General features: G+C 47.2%; 1 protein-coding gene across 1 annotated transcript; it reads left to right on the top strand.

The window, feature by feature from the left end:
- Positions 1–653: 653 nt before the first annotated feature.
- Positions 654–27680, top strand: Tmem233 (transmembrane protein 233). The gene is made up of 2 exons (XM_059249747.1): positions 654–917; positions 27540–27680. Exons 1-2 carry the CDS (start codon positions 654–656, stop codon positions 27678–27680), a joined length of 405 nt encoding a protein of 134 aa, XP_059105730.1.
- Positions 27681–27799: the final 119 nt, after the last annotated feature.

Below are 27799 nucleotides of genomic sequence, written 5' to 3'. Positions count from 1 at the left end.
TATAAAGACTTTTATCAGCTGGGTAGGAGGATCTTATTCCCTCTAATGATTCAAATTCAGCGGTATTTTAAAAGGTGAGATGGTCCTTTGCAGCCTGCACACCACCACCACCACCACCACCACCACCACCACCACCACCACACACACACACACACACACACACACACACACACACACACACACACTAACCAGTTTAAAACTTAAAAGGCCTTGTTTCTTCTTTTCCTGAGTCCTTTCTTGCAAACTTCTCAGTGCATCCACAGAAGGGTCTCTAGATGTGAGGGAAGTGTTTCCCGCTGCTCCTCTGCCTCCTAGAGTCTGTGTGTGTGTGTGTGTGTGTGTGTGTGTGTGTGTGTGTCTCTCTCTCTCTCTCTCTCAATCTCTGTGTCTGTCTCTCTCAGCCTCTTTCTCTGCCCCTCTTTGTCTCTCTGTGTGTATCTCTCTGTCTCTCTGTGTGTCTCTGTCTCTGTCTCTCTCTGTTCCCCGCCTTCCCTCACTTGCTTTCTCCCTCCCTCCCTCCCTCTTTATGGGGAGGCTCTTGGCCTAGGTCCCTGAGCCCAGGCGGGCGCAGGCAAAGGACCGACCTACAGGAGGAGTGAAGTCACATCTCCCTTGAGGCTGGAGCTACAAGCTTTTCAGTGCCTCTGCTCACCATGAGCCGACAGCCACAGCCCCAGGCTGCGCGGACAGTGCGCTCCGCGTCTCTCCCGGTGTCGCCGACTTTGCCCATGTCCCAGTATGCGTCCCGCTCAGACTCCAAGGGTGCTTTGGACAGCAGCAGTCCCGATGCCAACACGGAAGATGACAAGACCGAGGAGGACATGCCTGCGCCCAAGAGCTATCTGTGGCTCACCATTGTCTCGTGTTTTTGCCCAGCGTACCCAGTCAACATCGTGGCTTTGGTCTTCTCCATCATGGTGAGTGGGGTTGGTACCAAAAGCAGCTGCAAAGGAAAGATCCGGCGGTGCTGTCTCTCATGGACCTTGTGCGCTGGGTTTGGGGGTGCATACCTCCGCCTTGCCTTTCTTCGGCTCGGGGGCTCGGCTCTCTGAGCTCTGCCCAAGACCATCAGCGCTCTGCTGCACAGCGCTAACCAAGCCTTCTGCAGAAACAACTTTGCGCTTCATTGCCTCAGCGCTCCCTCTCCAAGTTCCCCGTCCCCAACTGTTTTCCTAGGACCTCATTGCAGCAAGCCCTGGCAAGCCACAGTGCGCCCCATGCTGTGAGCTTGCAGGCTGTGTGTCCCGGGCTTGGCCACATTGAGGACCCCTGCCCTCCAGCCCCCCAAAGCTGCGGGTTCTTTCTTTTCGCTGCACGCTGGGCACTGCCTCCATGGGGTCCCCCGGAGATTAATCAAGGCTCCTCCTTGAGCTTGCCGCTTTTTGCCCAGAACGCTTTCTCTAGTTTCAAAGTTTCTTCCTACACTCAGAACCTCTCCCTTGCTTCTCGCTGGCACCTGTTTTCCAGCTCCCTGGAGGCGTCACCTGGACATTCCCACAGGACTTTGATTGTACCCTACGCTTCTCTCACAAGCGAAAAGCCTGTTCGCTCTTTACTCTCCCTCAGGCTGTCCCAGTCCGTCCGTCCGTCCCCACTTAGCTGCACAGGGACCTTGTCGGACTATTCCCAGGAGCCCCTCCACCGCTCTATCCTACTCCCAGGGCCTCCAGCCAGTGCACTTGGGGACTCCTCCATGGAGCTGCACCCTGGGGCTCAGCTCCATCGCCCTCTTCAATGCTCTCAAGAACCAGATCCTCCCTTATTGACTAGAGCAGCTGGTCCCCGGGTGGTGGCGGGGGTGAAATTCACACAGACACTGTCCCGGGACAACCCCAGCAGTTTGCGCTCCCTCCCCCACAGGCTCACTTCCCCAGCGGCTAGCCAGTGCGACTCCCACCAAAGACAAGACTCCTTCGGCTGGCCTGAGGTTCGGCAGCCTGCATCAAGTGTTACCCCCACACACACCCGTAAAACCTTTCCTGGGTACAGCAGAGACTCCATTTGCACCCACCCACTGCCCTTCCCCAAAGGCTGCACCAGCATGCAAGGGTGCAATCGCTGAAGCTTTGAGCTTGGTTCAAATCCCAGTGGCACCACTTGTTACTCCCAAGGTGTCCAGAAATCGGTGCAGATCGCTGAACCTGGGCTTCTTTATAAAACGGGAATCATCATAGCCCCATTTTACAGCGATCATAAGTATGGATGAGATGACTGTGACGTGCCTAGAACGGTGCCCAGCATCACAATAATATTAATATTATTTTCCTTACCCAAATGTCACTTCGTGAGGCCTGACTGAAAGTTTAAAACAGAAGCCCTCCCCCGAGCTGCAGGTGCCTCTTCCCTGTTGCTTTCGGTACAAGGTACTTCTCTCCACCTGATACACTATTTAAGACTTCTAAGTTTTCATCTGGGGGGAGCCCATGAGTGGAGGTCAGAGGACAGCTTTCTGGAGTTGCTCCTCATCATCTTCCACCTTCATGTGAGTTCCCGGGGATGGAACGTGGGTCACCGGCTTGCACAGCAGGAGCCTGTACTGGCTGGGCCAGCTCTTATTTTATTTTTTAATATGTCTGTTGCCCCCTCATTACACACAAACTGCAAGCTTTATGAGGGCAGGGATGTTTGCCGTGTTTATGAGTGGGTGCTACAGAAGCAGTCACAAGAGCGTCTGACACGTGAATGATCTTACGAAACCAATGCATGTTTGAAGGGAGGTGTTGATGGATTCACATGTCCATTTTGCTCCTGTTTCCAAGTCCCGGAAGTTGAAGCTATCGCCCCTGTTTCCGTAACACCAACCAGCCAACTTCCCCACTTCCTTCCTCTCCCTGGGTATCTGATCCTGGGTTGGTTTTGGGTTTTATCTTTATTTTTAGAGAGGCTGGAAGAGTTGTGGGCCGCCAGACTCTCCCAGCAGCAGACTCCCAGGCTGAGCACCAGTGCCCACATTCGATCCTGGTTTATTCGTGAAGCAGCTAACTTACCCTTCCCGGTGTCACGTCGGGAAAAGCACCTACAGAGACTGTTCCCTCTCACTAGTCCAGAATCAGCTAACAGCTGGTGGTGACAGGCTGGATGCTAATGACGCAGCTGGGGTGTCCTGGAGGGATGAGGCTTAGGACGGAAGCCTCTCCTAATCCCCTCACTTCCCAAGCTTTTCTCCATAGCTTCACAGCATGATACTTGACTGTCAGAACACAGAAGGCTTTGGGAAAGGTCTATACCTTTTTTTTTTTTAAGCTTTAGTTGTTCATCTGAAAAGTGGGGACGGGATGTTGGTATGTGTTGCTGTCGTTTGCTGTGGTTTGGAGTTCTAATTTACTTTTATTTGTTTGTGGGAGTGCCCGTGCCCGTGATATCAGAGGCCGGCTCTGTGGAGTTGTTTCTCTTCTCCCACCTTTACGGGGGTTCTGTGGATGGAACTCAGGTCATGAGGTTTGTGTGGCAACCGCTTCACCAGCTGAGCTGTCTTTCCAGCTGTGGTTTTGTTGGTATTGTTTCAGGCTTGGGGTTTGTTGGTAGTGAGTCTGGCATGGCTCTTTTTGAGAGGGAGTTTCACTTTACAGTCCAGGCTAGCTTTGAACTCATGAGCCTCCTGCCTTGACCTCTTGAGTTGCTGGGTTGACAGGTCCATGCCACTGTACCTGGCTTGTGTGCATTGTTTAACATTGAGTAGTACAGTCATGAGGATGAGACAAAATGTATCGTGCCAATCATGCCGAGCCCACAGTGTTGTGCTGGGTGTGTGCAGCAATCATTGCACCGATCAGTAGATTTGGTATCTGGAGGCATCACATGTTACATATGGAAACAGGCAGAAAATGAAACAATTGAAGCCAAAATTCTAAACAGCACCTCCTACATGCTTGCTATTGTGCACTCTCTGAAGTAGTATTGGAAGTCGTGTCCCATTCAAGTAGTACAAACACGGGCTGGATGAATTTCATGACAATGATTACCAAAGGCAAAGAGAAATAAGGTTGTGCAGCGGAGAGGTGAGAGTCTGGGTGTGTCAGTTGTTGAAAGGAGAGAGGGAAATTGTATTTGTTCCAAGGTCAAAGCAAAGATCTTCTGGCTGGCATGACATCATGAGAGCAGGGAGAGCGAGAAAGACCCAGACACATTGGCTTTCTATTAGATCCACTCTCATAATTTCTCATTAACACATCAGTCTATCGATCATGTGATTGGGTTCATTCATTCATGAGGGTAACACCCTACTTACCTTCTAAAAGCACAACCTCTTGATAGCTCGTAACAGGGCCTGAATTCCAACATGAGGGCTGATGAGACACCATATTCAAACTATAACAGTAATCATCCAATCCTGCCATGGATGCACAAGATTTAAGATGTCTTCTGATGTCCTATCCTGGCTGTTTTCCAATCTCATTCATCTATAAATTCATGACAAGTACATCAATGTGTCTGGGGGTCTCAGCTGGGAGTTGCACATTCCCCATAAAGACATTTGGAAATGTTGGGGATCATCTGTAAGAGCCACAGTGATTTGGGGAGTCTGGCATTGAAGAAAAGAGCCAAAATACAAATGTCCAGCAATGCTTCGGGTTTTCTCCCAGTGCCGAACTAACATATCCCAGGTACCAACAGCACCCTAATTCATGTGATCAAACATTCTGACCAAAGGCAATGTGGGGAGGAAAAGGTTTATTTCAGCTTGTAATTCACCATCTTCCTCCAAAAACAACATGGTCAAGTCTATCACAGCTTGATTTCTGTTGCTGTGATTAAAAAAAAAAAAAAAAAAAAAAAAAAAACCACCCTGATCAAAACCAACTTGGGGAGGAAAGGATTGATTTGGCTTTCACTCCCAAGTCACAACCTATCACTGAGTAGAGTAGGGGCAGAAACTCAAGGTAGGAACCTGAAGGCAGGAACTGTGGAGAAATGCTGCTTGATGACTCTCCCTGGTGCATGCTCAGCTAGCTTTGTTATCAGCCAAAGTCCACCTGCCTAGGGATGCTGACACCCACAATGAGCCAGGCCCTCCTGCATCCAATAACAATCAAGACACTTCCCCACAAATGTGCCTACAGGCCAAATTGATCTGGGTAGCTCCCCAGGTGAGATTCCCTCAAATGACTCTGGGCTGTGTCAAGCTGACAGCCAATGATAACTGGACATTAGGACACACTCTAATAATAATTTAAAAAAATACTGTATAATGGAAGATGATGTAAATATCGTGTGCTGAAAATTTTGAAAAGACTCAGAACAACCAGTTTCAAAAGTGGTTAATAATATATATATACACATGCAATCTCAAAACAATCAACACCTATACTACTAAGCCAAGCCTGAGGCGCATTCTATAACATGTACATGGGCATAAAACTACTTTGAATAAATACAGAAGATTGTTCAAGCTGTGGGGATCTGTGTTCTTTCTAACACCCACTGTGGAACCGGGGAGTCCTGGGGTTAAAGACGCCACACCCACAGGTAAACGGCAGGACAATACCGATGCTATATTGGAAAGCTGATGTGCTTAGCATCCCCTGTGGTGGAAGCATGGAAGTTCTCAACACACTGAGAGAATACTTGTCGGAAGTATATTTCACCTGTATTCAACGTGGAGCCTTGTACTGTGTGACTTTTCCTAGGGTGACATGAACAAATGTCTGTTCTTTCCAGACAAGGCACCAAAGACAGACAAAAGAGATAATTCCACCCAGGTCTAGCTGAGTGAATCTGTGAGTGAGTTTGAGGTTACTTCCAGGAGCATGGATGACTCAAAGGCAGCTGCATTACTAAAAAACCCAAAGTTTAAGCTGGGCGGTGGTGGTGCACGCTTTTTAATCCCAGCACTCGGGAGGCAGAGGCAGGCAGATCTCTGTGCGTTCAAGACCAACCTGGTCTACAAAATTCCAGGACAGCAGCCAGGGCTACACAGAGAAATCTTGTCTTGAAAAAAACTTAAAAAAAAAAAAAGTTTCCCTCCTCCCTCAAGGAGGCAATGTTTCAATAGCAGGGAAAAAATGACTACACAACATATATATCCCAAGAACTTCCCTCTAGAATGAGTTATGGCTAACCCACACTGCGTTCCCACTTGAATTTGAATACAGCACCTTCCTCAGCACAGGTTCAGCCCTGAACCAGGGCACACAGCTCGGCAAGTGGAGCATAGGCTGGTTTTCAGGTTTCTTTCAACATGCTCCCTTCTGTCCCCAGTTATTTCTATTTATTACATCTGAAAGGAGCCCCATAACTTCTCAGCCCTCCACCCTGGAGAAAGAATGCTTGCCAATTCAACAAACATCTCTATGCTGGACTTTCTCCAGGTACTGGTACCTTCCCCTATCTCTATAATAGACTTTCTCCAGGTACTGGTACCATCCCCTATTTCTATACTAGACTTTCTACAGGCACCAGTACCTTCCCCTATCTCTACACTACACTTTCTACAGGCACCAGTACCTTCCCCTATCTCTATACTAGACTTTCTCCAGGTACTGGTACCTTCCCCTATCTCTATACTAGACTTTCTCCAGGTACTGGTACCTTCCCCTATCTCTATACTAGACTTTCTCCAGGTACTGGTACCTTTCCCTATTTCTACGATGTTAATAAGACCAGCAAAGATCTCTGTGGATCTGTAGATCTGGAAGAAGTGAGGTCTCCAGCGAGTTGTAAGACTACTGACAAATTTGGAGTTCACCTTCTATCGGTATTATAACTAGAATTTGATGGCTGCCTCAGAAGACTGTGGCTCAGTCTACGCTAAGCCTCCCTCCTTCTTGGTATCCTGATGCAATGATCTCTACAACTGACCTAAACGGTCACTGCAGTCATGGATACAGAACAGCCCCCGACTTCTGACTGGATAGCTTCCAATCTTCTTTCACCAGGAATCCTCCTTCACACCTTCAGAGCCTCCCTACAGACGCCAGTGAGGTTCCAATCCTGTGCTGCTTGTCCTTTATGGTTCCATATAAGTGTCTCAACCTTTCTGAAGCTTGGGGTGTTTTAACCCTGCAAGATGGGGGCTGAGATGATACTTAGCCAAGTGCACTTGTGGAGATTAAAAGATAAACATTTACAAGTTCCGGTTTACGACCTAGAATCCAAGCAGAACACAGTACTGAAAATGATGATGGTGGTGATGGTGATGGTGATGATGATGATGGTGATGGTCATGATGGTGATGGTGATGGTGATGATGGTGATGGTGATGATGGTAGTGGTCATGATGGTGATGATGATGATGATGACGGTGGTGGTGATAATGGTGGTGGTGATGGTGTCTATAGACTAGAGGTACAAGTCATTACCTTTCCCAGTGGAAATTGGCTGTGTGACTAGCAAATCTGATATTAATAAAAGCAATGGCACACCTCCTGAATAAGTACTTCTTGCAGCCTCAACGTAAACATTAAAGCCAAACTAAAATACACTGATAAGCCTTCATCTCCGCACGGAATAATGGAAGTTCTCGTTTTTCTTACCCTGCTCTGAAACCACTTAAAGTGCTGGTCGGTGAACTTAGAAGTGTATACACACCCAAAGACAAACTAAGAGTACAGGAAAAGGAGAGAGAGAGAGAGAGAGAGAGAGAGAGAGAGAGAGAGAGAGAGAGAGATGGTTGCGCACTAACTACACAATGTGCCACTATGAAATCTAGATCCTATGGAGTAGCCAAGAAGAAAAAGTCAATTTTCCCTGCAAAACTCTAAAGTAACGAGATTCAGAAATTAGAGGCATATTGCCTTTGGAGGTAATTAAAAAATGGTATGGCCAAAGAAAAGAGAAATCTTTGAAAGCCTGTTCAAGAAGTGATTAGGTTGCTAGGGAGATGGCTCAGTGGCCAAGAGAACTTGCTACTCTTACAGATGACAGTGTTGTGATTCCCAGAACCCACACGGCAGCTCGGCAACCCCCTACAAATCCAGTTCCAGAGACTCCGACACCTCTTTTGAACTCCAAAGGTGCCAGGTACTCAGGTGGTGCATGGGCACACATGCAGGCAAAACACTAATACACATAAAAAATAGCTCTTTTTTTTTAACAAGGAAGCCAGAAGATACCTAATCATCATTTATGGCCTTATGAAGCCAGGCAACTGCATCCTCAGCAACTGTGACCGGAGGTGGATTTGCTCTCTGTCGAGAATTAACAGAAGGTGTCTGTCTAGACACAAGTCAGGGCAGAGAGTAGCATGCAGGAGCCACCTGAAATCGGGATTAATGGAGAGTCACTGTGTTCAACAAGGAAGCCTGTGTCCCTGCTTCACTGATCCCTTACTCTGGCAACCAGAGAGGGGATGGGAGAATTTCTCTCCAAGGATGTGACCATTTCAAACACAAAGTTGTACTAACTACCAATCTTAGTGCCATGACCAACACATGACATAAAGAAAAGAGGGCCTTGTTCTGCCTCACAGTTGGAGGGCACACTCCATCATGGTGAAGAAGCTGAGGCAGAAGGTCACATTGAGTCTGAACTGTGCCCCACAGACTCATGGTTTGAGCCGTTGTCCCCAGCTGATGGTGAACTTCTGGAAGGATGTGGCACCTCTGTGAGGTCAAGGCTGTCCTATGGAAGGAGGTCAGTAGGTGTGGGTCTTAGTAGGTTGTAGGGGGCCTCTGGCTCCTTTACGCTCTCTATGCTTCCTGGTCTGCCATAATGTGAACAACAACCATTGCACATCCCACGGCCGTGAACAGAGCTCCACTTTACTGCCTCCATGGGCTGAACCTCTAAGAGAGTGAGCCAAAACAAATCTCTCCTCCCTTGAGGCATGTCTAATAGGTGTTGTGGTCACAGCAATGTGGAGGTAACTAATATACATGGAATCCAGCAAAGCTATCCAATATAGAAAAGAAGCAAAGAGACATACTACTGAGGACAAGACAATTGGCTTTATGAAACAAGAGAAGACTTCATTGATAATGGATGCTTGGGCCACAGCCATTTGCAGGAAGCCACAGACCTTCCCTGAACTCAACCACACCTTCTCACAATGACAAGATTTGTGGTCACGGAGAAAATAAATGCCCACAGAATGAAATACAAACTGAACTGTGTGTTCTCTCCATTTGACCCAGGATCTACCAGGCACTGGCTCATCCATCAAAGCTGAATGTCAGGTGAATGACAAGTAGTTTGCCTCATCTATATAGTGACTTCCAGGATAGTCAGAGATATGTAGAGTGACCTGCTTCAAAACACACACACACACACACACACACACACACACACACACACACACACACAAACAATTATGGATACCTGCCAAGCATGGTGGTGCATGCCTTTAATCTCAGCACTAGGGAAGCTGAGGCAGGTAGGTCTCTGTGAGTTTGAAGCCAGCCTGGTCTACAAAGTCAAAGCTATATAATGAGACTGTCTCAAAAATAATAAATAAATAAATAAAAATAAACAAGATTATGAACAGCTGTGACTTAGTCTCTATTTATTTCTATTTCTGAAGTCTAAAGCTCTGAGGAACATAGAGGTAGTTCCAGAGGACAAAGACCTGAGTGAAATCCACCATCATATCAAATCATTCCTCTAGACACACACTGACTTTATATAGCACTGCACATTGTCCAAGAAGCTCCTGCTTCATTATTTCCAAAGTTTGATCACTGTATGGGAGAGTATCAGTGAACATCTGTACTTAAGAACCTAGAATTAAGTTACTATGGCAGTCCTTTTGATCTGAGATCAGAGGTGTGGAATACATGCATTGCAATACGATAATCCATGTTTTTCTACCAAAGAACACATATTTTTAAGTCCCATTTGGATTTACTGACAAAATGCTGATACAGATGGGTCTGTCATAACATGCATGGACATGGACAAATATACACACTACAATGTAATATGTGTGTATGTATGTAATACATATTTATACATGTGATTGGCCACTAATGGATGGTTGTTGAAGTGGGATTATAGGAACATTAAAATGCATTCTGTTATGCCGCCAATGTTTATGTACCATTGGAATTACACATAATAGAAGGAAAGGAAGAAGGACAGATGGACAATGGGATTAGAAAGAAAAAGACGGAGGCTTCCTTCCAAAGGCAGGAAACACTGTCTGGATGATGAGCAAAATAAGAGCAAAATATCAGTGGGCTGAGTCACTAACCAGGTCATGGCTGAGGTAAGGTTGGCCATTCCTTAACAAGCAAGCGGTTTCCAACTTACTGTGTGTAACACCGAGGAAGAGGATGCTTTCAAAGGTTCAAGAGAGGGACAGGGAGGAGTCCCACACTAAACAATGCTTCTCAGACTCCAGTCACCCAAGGAGCTTGTTAGGTCATAAACACCTCTGCTCTTTGAGCGCCCAGTTGGGAAATCACCTCTCCTGTGGCCTCTCCCGTCTCTCTCCATGCCCTACATGGGGAGCTTGTCTGTTTCTTCCACTCTTTATGTCACATATCCTATATGAATGGGGAAGAAAGTGTCTATATTTAGCTCTTTTTGGGAAAACTATCTATTCTTTGAAAAGTCTGGGGTTACTGTTGTTACATGTGCTGTTCTTCGAGTGGTCTGGAGTCACCCTTGGTATCAGTGTGGCCCTTCGTATTGTGCTATTTTACAACATGCAATGTTCTGCTTTTTGAAGCACTTGATATGCATGAAAGTTACTCTCCCTGTTTAGACAGACTCAGGAAGGCAACACAAGGGGGCAAAATCAAAAGCAATCATCCTTCCACATTCCACTCAGTCACTTGGAACGCTGTGATGAGATGGTCATGAACAACCCTCTGATAGGAACATGGCTCCGAACGCTGTGTCTTTTAATAGACATGCCTTGTCAATATGAGCGCATCATCTATTACTCTCCCTCAACCCCAGCTGAATTCCTCCCTGACGTCTCGCTTTAATGATGGGCAAAGGAATAATTCTGATTTGTCCTTGAAGATATTTATGGAGCAAAAAATACTAAGAGCCTATGAGGGGACAGATGAGCATGAATGAGTTCACGTAATAAGAGGAAATACACCTTGCCCTCTGGAAGCCCGGTCTCAGAGTTCCCAAGAATATTTTCAGGCTAAGAAACTCAGGAGCAAGCAAAATCTAAACAAGAAACCCCCAAATGATCTGAAAATTCAGGCATCATTACTAAAAATATCCACTAAGTACCTACATACATCAAGATGTTTTGATGCAAGTCAGCTGTCTAGGAGTTTGGAGTCCAAAATGCTGATCTACACAGAGTTCTTGCATCCAGTCCAAAGGACTCGGGTTGTGATCAGGTATTAATGTAACTCTACCTGTGTGCTGAGAGGATGCAGGGAGAGAGAGAAGCAGAGAGTCGGATGACAGTTGCAAGGAGAAAAACCCACTCCTCACCAGCCGCATACACGGGGAATTAAGGGGTAAGACAATGGCAGCGCCTCTGGTTTAAATAAAAGGGAACATATTATGATATTAAGACTTCAGTGTGGCAACTCACATGATCAGAGGGGTAGTGAGATGGCTCAGAGGGTAAAGGCACTTACCGACAAACTAGACAATCTGAGTCCATACTATTTTGGTGGAAGGAGAGAACTAACACCTGAATATAATTCTGACATTTACATACATGTTGTGGCATGTGTGAACCCCAACACACACACACACACACACACACACACACACACACACACACACACACACGAGAGAGAGACAGAGACAGAGAGACAGAGAGAGATGTTTAATTAAACATCTGTTTTCTTTTTATTCTTAAAGGACAAATATTAGTATATTCAAAATAGCCAATAGAAAATATTAAATACTCATGACTGAGGAGATGGTGTCATGGCTACAGCCCTTGCTGAGTAGGCATGAGGACCAGAGATAGGCAAGTGTGGTGGCCACCTCTATTCCCAGACCTCAAGAGAACCTCTCCAGCAAGCCGGCTAACTACACTAGCCAATCCATGAGCTCTGGATTCAATTGAGGGACCCGCCTCAGTCAAAGCAGAATAATCCAGGAGGACCCCTGACATCAAGCTCAAGTCTCCACATACATGCACACATGGGACCATACATACATGTACAAACACCACACATACACACAAATGCTTTTGATTCTCAAAGCAAATGGAGGATACATGTCAGATTTATATTTAAAAAAAAAAAAGCTACTAAGAAATGAAAATTGAAAAAAGAGCAACTGAGTGAAAAGCTATCCCGTGACATGCTAGAGATTCAACCAGCATTGGCAGTGGATTATAGTGCACGTCAATAAATTTGAAAACAGAATGCTTAGAATAGTAACTCGTTAATATTTTTGGTCTCCTTGTTAGAAGTATGAAAAAGCTTTAATAATAGTTTGATTAATTCTTTGGTAATATAATATAATGTATATTGAGCCTGTTCAGTCCCCTCCCCCAACTCCTCCCTCCCAGATCCACCCCTCCACCCTCACTCCTTATCCATCCAACTTTGCATCATCATTATCGTTGTCTTCTTCCTCCTCATCTTCCTCCTCTTCCTCCTCTTCCTCTTCCTTCTCCTCCTCTTCCTCCTCTTCCTCTTCTTCCTCCTCCTCTTCCAAACCTACTAAGTCCAATTTGTGTCACTGAACTGCTCTTGAGATTGGGACCTGCTGAGGGGTGTTGTCACCCTACCACAGGACACATTAAAGGAAACTGACTCTCCCTCTCTCTGCAACTACCACATGCCAATAGCCCCTCAGCTAGAGGTGGGACTTTGTGTCCATTCCCTGTCTTAGCCAGGTCTTCTATTGCCGTGACAAGACACCATGATCACAACAACTCTTATAAAGGAAAACATTTGATTGGGGTGGCTTACAGTTTCAGAGGTTCAGTCCATTATCATCATAGCAGGGAGCATGGCAGACATGGTGCTGGCTACATCTTGATCAGAAAGCAGCACGAAATGGTCTTAGATACTGCGCGGTATCTTGAGCATAGGAAACCTCAAAGCCCACCCCCACAGTGACACACTTCCTCCAAATAGGCCACACCCACTCCAACAAAGCCACACCTCCTAATAGTGCTACTTACTCCCTATGAGCTTATGGGGGCCGATTACATTCAAGCTGCCACATTCCTCCATGCTGGGACTTCGTCTTGCTTGAACTTGCTTAGGCTTCGTGCATGCTGTCATAACCAGAGTTCCTGTGTGCCACTGCCCTTCCTGTACTGAAACCTGTTTCCTGGAAGTTATCCATCTCCAGCTCTTCCAACCCTTCTGCCCTCTCCTGGAGAAGAAGCTTGAGAGCTGAGGGAAGAGGTGTGATGTGTACGTGTGGTTTAAGGCTAAGCACTCCATAGCCTGCTAGTCTCTGCACTCTGAGCTGCTGTGGGCCTCTGTGTCAGCGGCCATCTACTGCAAACAGAAGTTTCTCGGACGAGGGTGGAGAGGTGCACAGTCTGTGGGTATAGCAGCAATCCTCAAGGGTCCATTTAGTAGAAGAGTATTAGGTTCCCCAAGGGTCTGTGACCTCTCTAGCCACAGACCCTTGGCCCCATGGTGCCAGGTATGAGTTCCATTTTAGATCCAGCAAGTCTTAGATCGAATTGGAAAGTGGTCTTGAGATGGATATAAATATTGATTCCAGTATAGAAATTTGACTCAAGTGTAAAACACCTATGTGTGGCATGAGACCTCGCATAACAGTCAGCATTACATGGGAAGCTTAGGGTGAAGGATCGAATGGGAAGGCAGGTCAGAACATAAAATTGTCTGAACAGTGAGACCCCACATAGTTCATCAGTAAAAAGTGTCCACTCACCATATCTCTGTGCCCAAACACGGACGGAGGAAGAGAAGGCTGGAAGCATTTCCGAACGCCTGTTGGCCATGCACATTTTACCAAGTCAACGAGATCCTTCCAGAGAGTGACGAGCCATGGAAGGAGAACGAACAAGCAGCGAGAGAGGACAGGCAGAGGCAGTGCTGGAGAAGGGGTTTTATTTAGAAACAGTGGTGGGCAAAGGCTAGAGGGTGAGCTGAGGCTCAGGGGCAGACACAAGCTACGTGGACACGAAGGTACATGCGTCATCTACAGCATCACTTAGAATGCGTTTGACTTCTTCAGGAAGGAACCATACCATAGAGTGGGTCACAAGGAGCTGGGTCTTCAGTCACCTGGTGGAGTGTGCCAAAATAGTTTTTAACAGGCCTTCCTTATGGTCTGCCCTCAATACAATTCTGTTCACATATCCAGTGCCACGTCACAGTTTGCTCTTTCTCCAACCCTCTTTCCAAACTGGACCTATTACTCTAAGCTAATGTGCTCACGGCGGAAGCAGGGTCTATTTTTGTGTGGGTGCTGGTTAGCCTATGTGTTAATGAGCTGCGATTTAATGGGGCTTACGTTAATCAACAATAGCTGGGCTTGGATGGTTCTTGTCTTTCACTGCCAACCCCGCTCCTGATAAAACACCTGTCTCTCCTCTCCAGGGGTGTTCTAGTTAGCTCTCACTGACAGTGTAACACAGTTTAGAGTAACCTGAGAAGGGAGTCCCAACTGAGGAGATTGTCTGGATTAGATTGGCCTGTGAGTGTGTCTATAGGGAATTGTCTTGTTAATTGATAAAGGAGGGCCCAGCACACTGTGGGCAGCACCATTCCCTGGGAAGGTGGTCCTGGGCTGTAAATCGAAGCTGGCTGAGCATGAGTCAGAGTGAGCCAGCAAGTAGTATTCCCCCCATGGTTTCTGCTTCATCTTCCTGCCTTGACTTTCCTTGATGATGGACTGTAACCTGTAAGCTGAAATCCTTTCTCTACCTAAGCTGCTTTGCTCACAGTATTTGTTACAGCAACAGAATGAATCTAGAACAGGAGGTGTGTCTCAGGGGCTCCACAAAAGTCTAATCTGCTCATTCTGGCACCTGCTGGGTCTTGCTGCAGCTCCCAGTGGGCACCTGAGGGAGTCACTGTGCCCAGAGGCTGTTTCTGAGCCCTGCCACCATCTCAGGAAGTGGCTTATCCCTGGAGGGCTTTGAAGACGCTAACATTCCATCACTGGACATTTTCCCTTCTACCATCGGCTCACACAGTGAGGTGGGGTGTAATATATCTAAAAAGCTGTAAAGTCATCACCACTATAGGATTCCAGCGAACTTTCAGGCCCCAAAAAGAAACTTTCATCCAGCCAGGTGTGTGGCTCAGACCTAACCCAGCACTAGGAAGGTTGAGGCAGGAGGAGCCTGAGTTTGAGACCAACTGAATTAAAAAAAAAAAAAAGAAAAAAAAAAGAGATATTATAAATATTGAAAATTTTTTAAAGATTTATTTATTATGTACACAGAAGAGGTTGCCAGATCTCATTACAGATGGTTGTGAGCCACCATGTGGGTGCTGGGAATTGACCTCAGGACCTCTTGAAGAGCAGTCAGTGCTCTTAACCTCTAAACCATCTCTCCAGCCCAAATATTGAAATTTTTGCACCAGCATAGAAATTCCATTTTCTTAGCCAGGCATGGTGGTGCAGGCCTATAATCCCAGCACTTGGAGGGCTGAGGGAAGGGGACTGCTACAAACTCAAGGCCAGCCTTGGCTGTGTAGAAAGACCTTGTTTCAAATAAAGAAAAGACTTCTGGATATGACAGGGCTATTAGACTCATGGACATAGCGGCTATGGCTGCCTATGTAAGACCCACATAAGGTCAAGTCAATCAATGTTCCAGCTTGGATAGGGTGGGGGGTCATAGGCACTACCCATAGCTGAGAGCTATTGGTACTTGATGGCTGCAGGGGGTGGGGGTGTGAAAGCCAGTTTTCTTCAAGTGTGTGCCCTCCCCTAAGTTGTCTATACTTCGGAGAGTGGCTCTGTCCCATGTGAATATGGGCAGTACCAACTGGACTCCGTGGGTTATAAAGAGAGGGAAAATGAGGACACAAAGTTGGAGGGGGGAGTCGGTGAGGAGCTGTATACACAGACACATGTATGAAACTCTCAAAGAGTAGATAAATAAAAACATAATGTTTAAAAGAAAGGAAAAGATCCCATGTCTGTCATCACTCACTCCCCAACCCCACCAGGCAAAACCAACATGCCTTCTGTCCTGATACATTTCTTTATGCTGGATATCCCCTTAGATGGAGTCTTACACTCCGTGACCTTTCACATCTGGCTTCGGTCATTTTGCACGCTGGTTTTCAAGGTCCACTTACATTATCCAACATCAGCACTCTCTTCTTTTTCAGGCTAAACAATATCCTGCACCCTTTTTTAAGGCGAAGCCCCGGCAAATTATACCTCTGATTAAGTGTTGGATAAATTGAAATTGCTGTGTGACTCCACTCAGCACTCTTAATGAAGAGGGAGTTGGGTGTCTAGTTACTAATTTCAACATTGTTCAAGTGTTGCAGAATCATAATGTGCATCCACTCCTGTGCCAGCCCTGGGGGCAAAACCACAATATATACCTTGATGTTGTTTTAGATACTGATTTTTTTCCAATTTTTCTTTTTCCTCTATCACTTGTTGATGGATATTTGGATTTAATCCACTTGGGGCCTATTATGGTTTGAGTCTAAAATGTCCCCCACCGGCTTGTGTTTGAATACTTGCTTCCTAACTGGTGACACCGCTTGGAGAAGTTGTGACACTTTGGGATGGGAGGCATGGCATGTGAGGTGAGCCACTGGCTTTTTTGGTTGTAGTCCAGCCCCACTTCTGGTGAGCTCTCTGGTACCTCATCAACTAAGATGTGGCAAGCTGAGCAGCAGCCACTGTCAGAACCCGGCCACCATGCCTCCCCATCATGATGGACTGTGCCCTCCACACCATGAGCCGAAATAAACCCTTCCTCCCTGGGCTTGTCAGGTGTCCGTCACAGAGACACATAAGGAACCAATACGGGGCTCTAACAGATAATGCTGTTACACACCTTTGAGCATAAGCTCTGTGTGGTCACATACTCCGGTCTTCTTGGAAGCATCCTATGAGCATCATTGTCAAACCTTGTGGCGATTTGGCCTTCTGAGGACCTGACAGACTGCCTGCAGAGCAGCTGGGGTGATTCAGATTCCCACAAGTCCTTAATGAGGGCTCCAGTTTCTCTGGATCCCCAGCAGTCTTTCCCATTACCTCTCTTCTCCAGTCTATCCCAATGGGTGTCAGTGGTGTCTTTTGTTTGCAGATGACCCATGACCTTGAGCATCTCCTTATTTATTTTTATTGGCCATTTGAAGAGATGTCTATTCAGGTCTTCAGTGTACTTTTAATCTGGGTTAGTTTTGTTGTTTAGTAACCACAACTCTTTACATATACTAGTCATAAGCATACGTTGCTAGCAAATGTACCCCCTCCCCCATCTTATGGGTCATTGGGGATTTCTTCTCTCTCTGCTTTGTGATCCTTGGAGAGGTCTGGTTAATCACGGAGAGGTTTTATTGCAAGTGTTGCTTTCACTGTTTTGTTTATATACTTCTTCCCTCCCTCCCTCCCTCCCTCCCTCCCTCCCTCCCTCCCTCCCTCCTTCCCTCCCTCTCTCCCTCCCTCTCCCTGGGCTCTAATAGAAACACTGGGTTGGGGACAGACTCAAAGACACTTGAGGCTTTGGACTCAATGCTAAAACTCTGAATCCCAGCTCTGCCCCTTATCCTAAGTTCCCTGAGCCTGATTTCTCACCCATACGTTGGGCGTGTGGATACCAACCTTGCCTGCACATTGTTTCCAGTAGGAAACGCGAGAGAGCCAGGCTCCATTCTGCTCTGTCTCAGCCTCACGACTGGCTGGCACTGTGCTTTGGATGCTTTCCCCATCTTACAAGGACAGAAAACTCTGTGCTTGCATGAGCACAGCTACCACCATCTCAAAGATCTGTATAACTCATCTCTTACATCGTTCTCAAACGGGGCTTAGTGTAATTCACATACACAAACACCAGCTGTGGGGTGTGGGGTGGGGAGAGTCTCCATTCCAAAGAAAATCAGCAGTAACTCAGGCTTAAGAAGCAAAGATCCAGCAACCTGTGAATTCTCCCCCACGTGGGGCTCTGTCTTAATTCCTTCACAACCTTATTTCCTTCTGAGCAATTCTCATGTCGGAAATTTCCACTTTTTTGTAGGTACTATTTGAAATTTGTTCTTGGTGTTTCACCTGGGCTTTTGTCTTGAACTCCTGGATTAAGCAATCCTCCTGCCTCAGTCTCATGAATAACTGGGACTACAGGCACACATCACCACACCCTGCTGCCATTGTTAATGTTGTGTCTGGGTGATAAATGTATGGTTCACCTCTCTGAGGGCAGGGACCGTGCCTGCCTCGTTCGTACCTGCCTAGTGTCCCCAGGACTTACTGCACTGCTTATGAAATGGCTGTGACTTAATAGTTTTGAGTGGATGGAGAAATGTGGCTTGCAATGTCTTCACGCTCTGGGGAATGTACCGATAGGCCAGCAGTCTAACTTCCTTCTGGTGACTGGAAATAGAAAATAGTTGCTATTGGTTGAATGTTCGTGGCAGAGCAAGCATTGAGAGTGCATGCATTCATGGAATATGTGGGAAATTCAATGAAGTGAACACCCACCCATTTGGAGACGGCACACAGAAGAAGTAAGGCAACTTGCTCAGAATTCTGAGTAAAGCTCTGGGGTGTGGCTCAGATATGGAGCACTTGCCTCTCATGTTCCAAAAATTGGGTATGAACCCTAGAGCCAACAATAACAACAACAACAAATAATCATTAGTAATTTCTCAGGTGTGGTGGCACACTTTTATAACCCCAGCACTGGGGAGCTGGGGCAAGAGGAACATTTGATTCACAGTAACCCTGGGCTACAAAGCAAAACCCCATCCGTGCTCCTGTAAACAACACTGATGAGACTTGCTAGGTCACACACACAAGCGCACAGACACACACACACACACACAGACACACACTCACACACAGAGACACATACAGACACACGCACATACACAGACACACACACAGACACACAGACACCCACACTCATTCATAGACACACAGACACACACACATACACAGACACACACACACACACACACACACACACACTCACACACAGAGACACATACAAACACACACAGAGACACACGCACATACACAGACACACACAGAGACACACAGACACACACACTCATTCATAGACACACAGACACACACACAGACACAGACACACACACACACAGGAAAGCAGAAATAAGGCTAGTTAGAAAAGGGAAGGCGGTTAGTGGAAGGTGAGGGGGGGCAAGAAAGTATCACAGGAACAATGAATGTGATTGAAAGGCATTAAGAATACGTATAGAAAGTCAGTGAATCCCATAAGTACGTATAATTAATATATATTTAAAATGTGAGTCCTAGTCTCAGAATGGTAGCACAGGCTCCTGATTCAGCTACTCAGGAAGCTGACACAGGAAGATGGCAAGTTCAAGGCCAGCCTGGACAACTTAGTGAGAGCCTGTCTCACAAAGAAAACACACAGAAAGCTGTGGGGGTGGGTACAGCTCAGTAGAGAACATCTGCTTAGCACTCACAGAGTCCTGGGTTCAACTCTCCCTTCTTTATGCTCACAGGGTTGGCATTACCCAGCATGGAGAAGCTACTGCACATTAACACTGGGAAGGATTATAAGAGAGAAAACTGGATGAGGGGAATGTGGAACATGAAAGTGTATATAAAGGAGCTGGAGAGATGGCTCAGAAGTTCAGAACACTTGCAGATCTTGCAGGACATGTGGGTTTGGTTCTCAGCACCCACATCATGGCTCACAACCATGTATAGTTCATGGGGATCTGGTAGCCTCTTTGAGCACCAGGCATGTATGTGCTACACATACATACATGTAGGCAAGCACTCAGGCACATAATATAAAAACACGCAAATCTTTTTTTAAAAAACATATTTAGAGCTAGAGAGAGGGCTCAGTGGTGAAGTACTTTCTGGGTAAATGGGAGACCTGAATTCAGATCCCAAGAATGCACACAAAGCTGGACATGGTAGCAGGTGTCTGGGATCCCAGCACTCCTGCCACAAGATGAGACACAGAGACAGTAGAATTCCAAGAAGCTCATATGCCGCCGCCTGTACAGCAGCAAACCACAAACCCTGCCTCAAAAGCATGATGGAAGGCAAGAACCAATATCCAATGTTGTCCTCTGAATTCCATATGCACATCTCAGCAAGTGCCTGTCCACTTATGCACACAAGCATGCCTGTGCACACACATACACATGCACATCTCAGCATGTGCCACCCCACTTACGCACACAAGCATGCCTGTGCACACACATACACATGCACATCTCAGCATGTGCCACCCTATTTATGCACACAAAGATGTATACACACACATACACATGCACATCTCAGCATGTGCCACCCCACTTACGCACACAAAGATGTATACACACACATACACATGCACATCTCAGCATGTGCCACCCCACTTACGCACACAAAGATGTATACACACATATACACACAGTTTTCTTTTAAAGGTGCATTTATTTTCCTCTTTGCCAACACTGGAGAGGGCTGAGGCTATTAGGCTGTTCATGAGACACAGTCCTGAGCACTTTGCATGAACTAGCTCTCTTAAACCAGAATGACCAGGCAGCTAAACTACAAAAGACCTCTTAACGTCTTTCCTTCGGTAACATTTGGTGTTCGAGGAGCCTGTTTTGCTTGAGGGTGAACATAGAAACTTCATAGCAGTTAAGGACCAAGAAAATGAATAAGCTGTCAATACCGTGAGATCAGAGGCACAGCTTAGAACCATTTTCCCTGTTTCCTTAACCAGTGGACCACACTGTCCGAAGTCAGAATCCAGTCACCTGTGTGGTATGCATTCCTCTCCTAGGTTCTGCAGGAGGCAGACTGATGTAGCTCAGGAGAAGGCTTGGTCAATGGGGTGTCTTTGGCTTAAGTCTGTGGCCCCCACCACAAGTCACGTTACTGTGTCTCTCTCTGAGCCTTGACTTTCTAATGTGTGCAGAGGGCTAAAACTGTTGGGTTTTTTTTGTTTTTTGTTTTTTTTTCAGCCCCAGGAAGTGTCCGGCACAGTACTTAGCACATACAAATGATTAGAGCAATATTATTATGACTATGAACATACCCCCTTCTCTCTCCCTACATCTCAGCCATATTGAGTTTCCCGGGGGGGGGGGGGGGGGGACAGCTCTTCCCCACCTCTGTCCTTGTTATCCTCCCAGCCATAGCCCCTCCCTCCTGCTCTCTACACACCTGACTCCTCAGCTCCCCAGGTCCAACATCCCTGCCTCTTAGAGCTCCCTTCTCCCCTCCATTGTTCTTGCCATCATAACACTGTGTGTGTAATCCTCTCATTCATCAGCATGTTTACTAAAGTATTCTCTCTCCCCGCCGGAATGTAAGCTGCATGAGGGCGGGAGCAGTGGAGGTGTTTACCTGAGAGTCACTGGATGAGTGTATGAATGAATGCCTATCTATCTAAGACAACGGTCATCAATCTGCCATTCCCCAAAAGGACTTCCCAAGCTCCCAAAAAACCATATAGAGCATCTAAGTGAGACGGCACAAGCCTGTCATCCCAATACCCCGGTGGCAGGAGGCAGAAAGATCACAAGTTCAAGGCTAGCATGGACTCTGTCTCCAGAAAGCAAACAAAAATCATCTGAGCCCACCTCTAAAGATCCTGACTTAAGGCCGGGCGTGGTAGCACACGCCTTTAATTCCAGCACTCAGGAGGCAGAGCCAGGCGGATCTCTGTGAGTTCGAGGCCAGCCTGGTCTACAGAGCAAGATCCAGGACAGGCTCCAAAGCTACACAGAGAAACCCTGTCTCAAAAAACCAAAAAAAAAAAAGATCCTGACTTAGTCTTAGTCTTAAAGAAGACTTGAACATGGGAATGTTTTAAAGCAGACCGCCCCCCCTCCCGCCCCCGCCTCCTCCAAGCAATCCTAAGGTTTAGCCAGCGTTAGAAATTACTGATAGAAGGGAATGTAAAAACAGCTTTGGAGAGCTTCACTTCTTGTCTCTATGGTAGCAAGCCCATAGAGGATGCTGTCTCACCCAGGTACCACATGGGATGTAGCAAGAGCTCTGCTCTGAAGAGCAGAGGGAAAGGACCTTCACATTTTCCTGGCTTAGAGCAGTGTGGCAGATGTGCCGTTCAGCAGGAAGTGTCAGGAATTCCTAGACAGTAGATCCACTAACATTGAGATGCAGCTACTAATATTTATAGCATCTTTGAGATGCCCTCCAACGGGAAGCCAGGAGTTGCCGCTGCAGGACACGATGGGCTTGCTGTTCTCTGCCGCAGCCTTCTCGAGGCTCAGCATAGAAGGAGTCCTCTCTTCTGCTTCCTGACCAACTTCCTTTCCCTGGTTATGAGGATCACGTGTCTACCCATGGCAAGCGGGTGTGAATAAGCTCAGAGTGACCACGTGCAGTGGCCATGACGTCATTAGATTACCACGGGAGAGATCCCTTGGCCTGGGTTTCTGTTGAAGTGTATGTGCCCTTTACAAGTTCACAGCACCTGACCAAGATCTGCATGCTGTGGTGATGACTGCATTTTGCCTGTAGGATCCCACAAAAAAAAAAAAAAAAAAAAAAAAAAAAAAAAAAAAAAAAAAAAAAAGGAAAAAGGCAGTCTAGGCTACCTTACAAAGCACGTGACAGAAATGCACCCCGTTCTACACTTCGGTAAAGTTGCATTGTTCCCCCAAGGGAAACAAACACTGAGAGGACATTAACAGCCTCTCTCTCTCTTTTTTAAAACATTTTGAGATGGATGAGACTCAACTGACGGCTGAGCTTAGAGTTGTTCGTTTGTTACCACTTTTCAGGCTTTGGGCTAAGATGGAAGGAAGAGTTATTCATTTGTGAAATTATAAAATCTATAGCTTAGAAGGAAATCCCATGCCACGTTCAGGTTCCATGAGTATCAGTTTAAAAATAATGGACACAGAGGCAGAGACAGGAGGATCTCCCTGGAGCTCTCTAGCCAACTAGCCTGGCCTACTTGATTAACGCCAGGTCAGTGAGAGACCCTGTCTCAATAAAAAGGTAGGCACCTGAGGAATAACACTTGGGGTTGTGTTCTGCACCCTCACACACACTCATACACGCACACGTACCACCTCCTATATACATACACACAAATTAAATAAATAAATATAGATACTAGATAGCCAGGCATTGTGGTAGACACCTTTAATCCCAGTCCTCAGGAGACAGAGACAGGAGTATCACGAGTGAGTTCAAGGCCAGCCTGGGCAACACAGGAAGTCCTTGTAATAATAAATAACTTTTCCCCAAGAGTACAACAATGGCAGGACATGAAGAGGAGGAAGTCTATGACTCTAACTCAGTCTCTTGAATTATGAATGGAAACGGAACACAGAAACAGGGCGGAGCTAGAAGCACCAGCCTGGAAGGCTGTCTACCCTGGGCCAGGTGGAAGCCAGCAAGTCATATTTTTGAAACAAAAAAATAAAATAACCAAAGGCCCATGTCTACATCTCCATCTCCATCTCTCTCTTTCTCTCTCTCTCTCTCTCTCTCTCTCTCTCTCTCTCTCTCTCTCACACACACACACACACACACACACACACACACACACTTAAATAAGCCATGCTAGTTTTTTTTGTGACTGGTAAAACAGTAGTGATGAACTCCTTACCTCAGAGAGCTGAGGAGAAATGAGACAACCCTTGGAAAGCATTTAACGCGATGTCAGGCCCTAAGCAATGCTCCACAAATGCTGTCCATTATCCTCGCTATTTCGTCACAGGGTAAGTCAGAGGCTGTGCCAGCCAGCTCTCCACTCACTGCAACAAAATACCTCCCATCAACTCGGAAGGAGAAAGGGTTCGCCTTGGCTCATAGTTCTAGAGCGTTCTGTGCACTGTCTGTCTGTCTGTCTGTCTGTTTGTGAGGAGTCAACTGCACGATAGGAACACAAGGTAGAGGAAGCGACTCTCCTCACGGAAGCTGGGGAAACAGAGAAAGAAGATGGGGAGGAGAAACCAGAACCCCACAGAGTCCCTTCAAGGACACACCCTCAGTGACCTGAAGCCTCCCAGCCTCACCTCTTAAGGTTCCGCCACCGAGCCTGCAGCACGTGGCCCATTGCAGAACATTCCAGAACTGAACTATAGCAGGAGCCGAAACATACAGAAAAGGAGAAGAGAAGGGAAGGGAAAAGAGAAGAGAGAGGGGAGAGAGGGGAGGGGAAGGGGGAGAGAGAAAGGGAGAGGGGACCTACTTAGAAAGAAATGCAAGGAAGTCCAATTCAGAAGTTCCAGCCAGCCAGTAAAAAGCACAGACAAGTGTTTAAAGGAAATGCCAATGGCAGACCTGCCAAGTCTACCAGGATTTACAGTCGTCTGCTCGTAGTGAAAACAGCCTCTGCTGCGCCACCAACCTTGCCTGAGGGAGGATGAAGCTGCCTTCACCTGTGAGGGGTCAGGATTAGACACGCAGACTTATTACCGCGGCTTTATCTTGGGGTGCGAATTTCCTTCTCCTAACCTCCGTTGGAGCGTGCTTAGTCATCACGGAAGCTGGAGCGAGTGTCAGTGATTATTTTCGCAGGATTTGTGGATGCAACATCTAAAAGGCATACCAAGCTGCTTAAGACTGAGAAATGAGATTAAATGAAGTTTTATGTTCTGTTTGTTTCTGTGGTGTTGAAATGATTGGCATGTATCCAGATGGCATTCATAACTTTTAGAGGAATGAGTAAGATCGTATAAATTGAGCCAGGGAGGTGGCCCAGCAGGCAAAAGCACTTGCCACCAAGCCTGATGCCCTGAGTTCAAGCCACAGAACCTACACGTCAAAGGAAGCATCCGCTCCGACAAGATCACGTACATCTTAGACAGCTAAAGCCATCCAGGCTCCTCTCTTGTCCTTTCCTACCAGATGGCAGAGTTTGCCTTCTGAGTTCTTCAGAAGAAAAGATTTACAGAACATGCATTTTCTCCAAAACCCATTTCCAGCCCTTCAGTCTGCCCCCACCTGCCAGGAGACCCTTAGGATTACACTCTAATCGGAAGAAGAACAGAGTTACTGTAGCTAGGGAGGGGAGCACTTGTCCAGAGTGTCTGAGGCCCTGAGGTACACCCCCAGCACTGGGCAGGGCTGGAGGATTCCTCCCTCTGTTACTAGCTCTCCACTGTTAAAGGTTTGGATGTGAAGTGTCCACCACAGGCTCACGTGTTTGAGCACTCGGTCCCCAGCTGTCACTGCTGTCCGAGGAGCCTGTGGGAACATTTAGGATGAGGGGCCTAGCCGGCAGAGGTGGGTCATTAGTGGTGGCCCTTGGAGGTTGTATCCACCTCTGGTTCCAAGCCCTCTCTCTCTGTTTCTGATCTTTGCCACGATGTGAACAAGCCACCACCCTATTCCCCTGCCACTACAGATGGAGCAGCCCCAGCCACCATGCTTCCCGGCCATGTTGCACCGGGTCTTCTGAAGCCATGTGCCAAAGGAAACCGCCCCTCCTTTAAGCTGCTTCCGTTGGATATTTTGTTACAACTATGAGCAAAGTAACTCTGGCGTCAACCCTTAAGCTGATCCCCCTACCAAAACACAAGTCCCTCAGACTGGAATCTGGGAATTCTATAGTCTTCTGCCCTGATCCTTCCCCCCAATCTTTACAATCACCCAGCAGATAACCAGGGAGAGGCCTTCTCCAAGAACCAGAGGGGAGACCAGACTCAGAGTGGGAGTCCTAGATACAGAGGAGAGAACCCTCCTTGGCACTGAAAGGGGCTTCTCAACGGTTTCAAGTCAGCAGCGGCCTCACTGGGATTCTCTCTCAGGAGTCTTGGAGAGAGGGTGGTACCCGAGGAGGAGAGGGTCACAGGCAGGATGCCAGGCTGGCTGCAGGCGAGGAACGGTATCTCCATAGCTTGTTCTCAAACCCCTCAGCCAGGTGGTCAGTGTGGCTTCGCTGACCTGCACCAAACAAGCCAAAGAGCCCAGACCCCCCCACCTCTTACCTGAGCCCACAGGTGATGCCCTGATGATACCTATGACCTTCAGTATGCCCCAGGCTGGCTCTCTTCCCTACTGCTACTAGAGAAAGAGAGTTTTTTTTTCTTGTCTGACAGTCAAGAGTTAACATTGTTTGGAGGTCTCATTATTTTTCCTTTTCTTAATCAAATCATCACTATGACTGATCCGTACACTGCGTTTTCCAAGGACACACGGAAGAACAATGATTTGTCAGGGGTGGGTGGTCTGAATCTTCATCACTCTAGGCTTGATTATAAGGACTGAACTTGAACTCCTAATGTTCTGGACAGTGACTTTGAGTGTGAAGCCACCTAAAACACTGCCTGAACTTGGATCCTCGTGATCACGGAGGTGGTCAGAGGTAGAGAGGAGCCTGTCATATCCCTCTCCACCCAACGACTGACAATAAGAACGAGGTGGGAGTAGCAACCGATTCATAGTAAAAGCCGGAGAGCATTGAGCATGCAGGGTCAACGCTGCCCACTTCACACGTTAATTCACGGGATCCTCTGTGTGAAGCTGCTGCTACTCCTGCCCCAGTGCACAGACAAGGACAACGGGCCTTGGAAAGTTTGGTTACTTTCTGCACTTACCACAGCTTCTCAAATAGAATCTGAACTCAGACCTCTGGGATGAGATCTTCGGCTTTCTCAAGCAGCCCCAGGTGGGCCTAGAGCTGGCTGAGGGCAAGGACTTGCCTGAAGTCCTGATCCCAGACCTTTGTGCCTCCACCGCCCCCACGTTAGGTGTTTCTGGGGATCAAACTAACCCACAGAGCAGCATCCCTGACAGAATGGGAAAGGAGGCTCTGCTGAGCTCAATAATAAATAACCCTTAGCACGCCAGTTCCTGGAGAAGTCACGGGTGATACAGAGAAGGACCCAGGATGCTGGGGGATGAAGGAAGGAGGACTGAGGCTCAAGGTAGCATTTCTCATCCGCTGCAACATTTTAACAGCCTGAGAAGCTGTGTCTGTGGGGACTACTTAAAAGGTGGCCTTGACTTGGGCATAGAGGTGAATAATTGAGGCAAAGTTTTGTGTGTAGGAATGGCTGAATGTCTTCTGTAAATAACCAAACAGCAGATAGTCTGGGTTTGGCAAACGCTACAACTTCTGTCCCAAGTTCCTGACGCTGTCACTGTAGCACAAAAGCAGCCACCAGCAATAGTAAACGAGTCAATGTGGCTTTGATCCAAACAGGCGGGCAAGCTGGCCAGGGCTGTGGGTGAGACTCGGCAATGACTCCCTAATGCCTGACACAGGCATGTCCTTCCCATTCTACAGACATGTACTAAGTGTCTTCCACTTGACAAGTACGGCTCTGGGAGCTGACATGCTGGGCTGAATGAGAGAGACAAGCGTTACCACCCACATACTCCCTAGAGGGGTGGGTGAGACAAAAATCAGCCCTCTGGTGGAAGGAAGGAAGAAATCCAGAGGCCTTGGGAAAGCTTCCTGGGAGATGACAGAGCCATGTTATTTTCTCAACAGCCCGACACTGAGGGGAGCGGTCACCAAGGGCTCCTTAAGGGTTGTTCCATCAGGACAGCCTGAGAAGACCCATGCCTCTCCTCATGGGTTATCTGTGGTCACCGGCTTTTCCTTTGTGTCCCCCCAGTCTCAGAACAGCTACAATGACGGAGACTACGAAGGAGCCAGGAGGCTGGGGCGCAACGCCAAGTGGGTGGCCATCGCCTCCATCATCATCGGCCTGGTCATCATCGGTGTGTCATGTGTGGTGCACTTCTCCAGGACGTAAGTAGGCCTTCTGAACCCCTCCTGCTACTGAATGCTTTTCTCGAATGCTCGTGGGAATCTACTGGGCTAGGTTAAGATCGGCTTTGATAATAAAATCAACAGGGTCTTCACGTTTTCTCC

This window comes from Peromyscus eremicus, chromosome 23 (assembly GCF_949786415.1).
Source record: "Peromyscus eremicus chromosome 23, PerEre_H2_v1, whole genome shotgun sequence".
Lineage (NCBI taxonomy): Eukaryota > Metazoa > Chordata > Mammalia > Rodentia > Cricetidae > Peromyscus > Peromyscus eremicus.
Note: the sequence above shows the minus strand (reverse complement) of the source record. Positions and strands in the feature narration are given on the sequence as shown.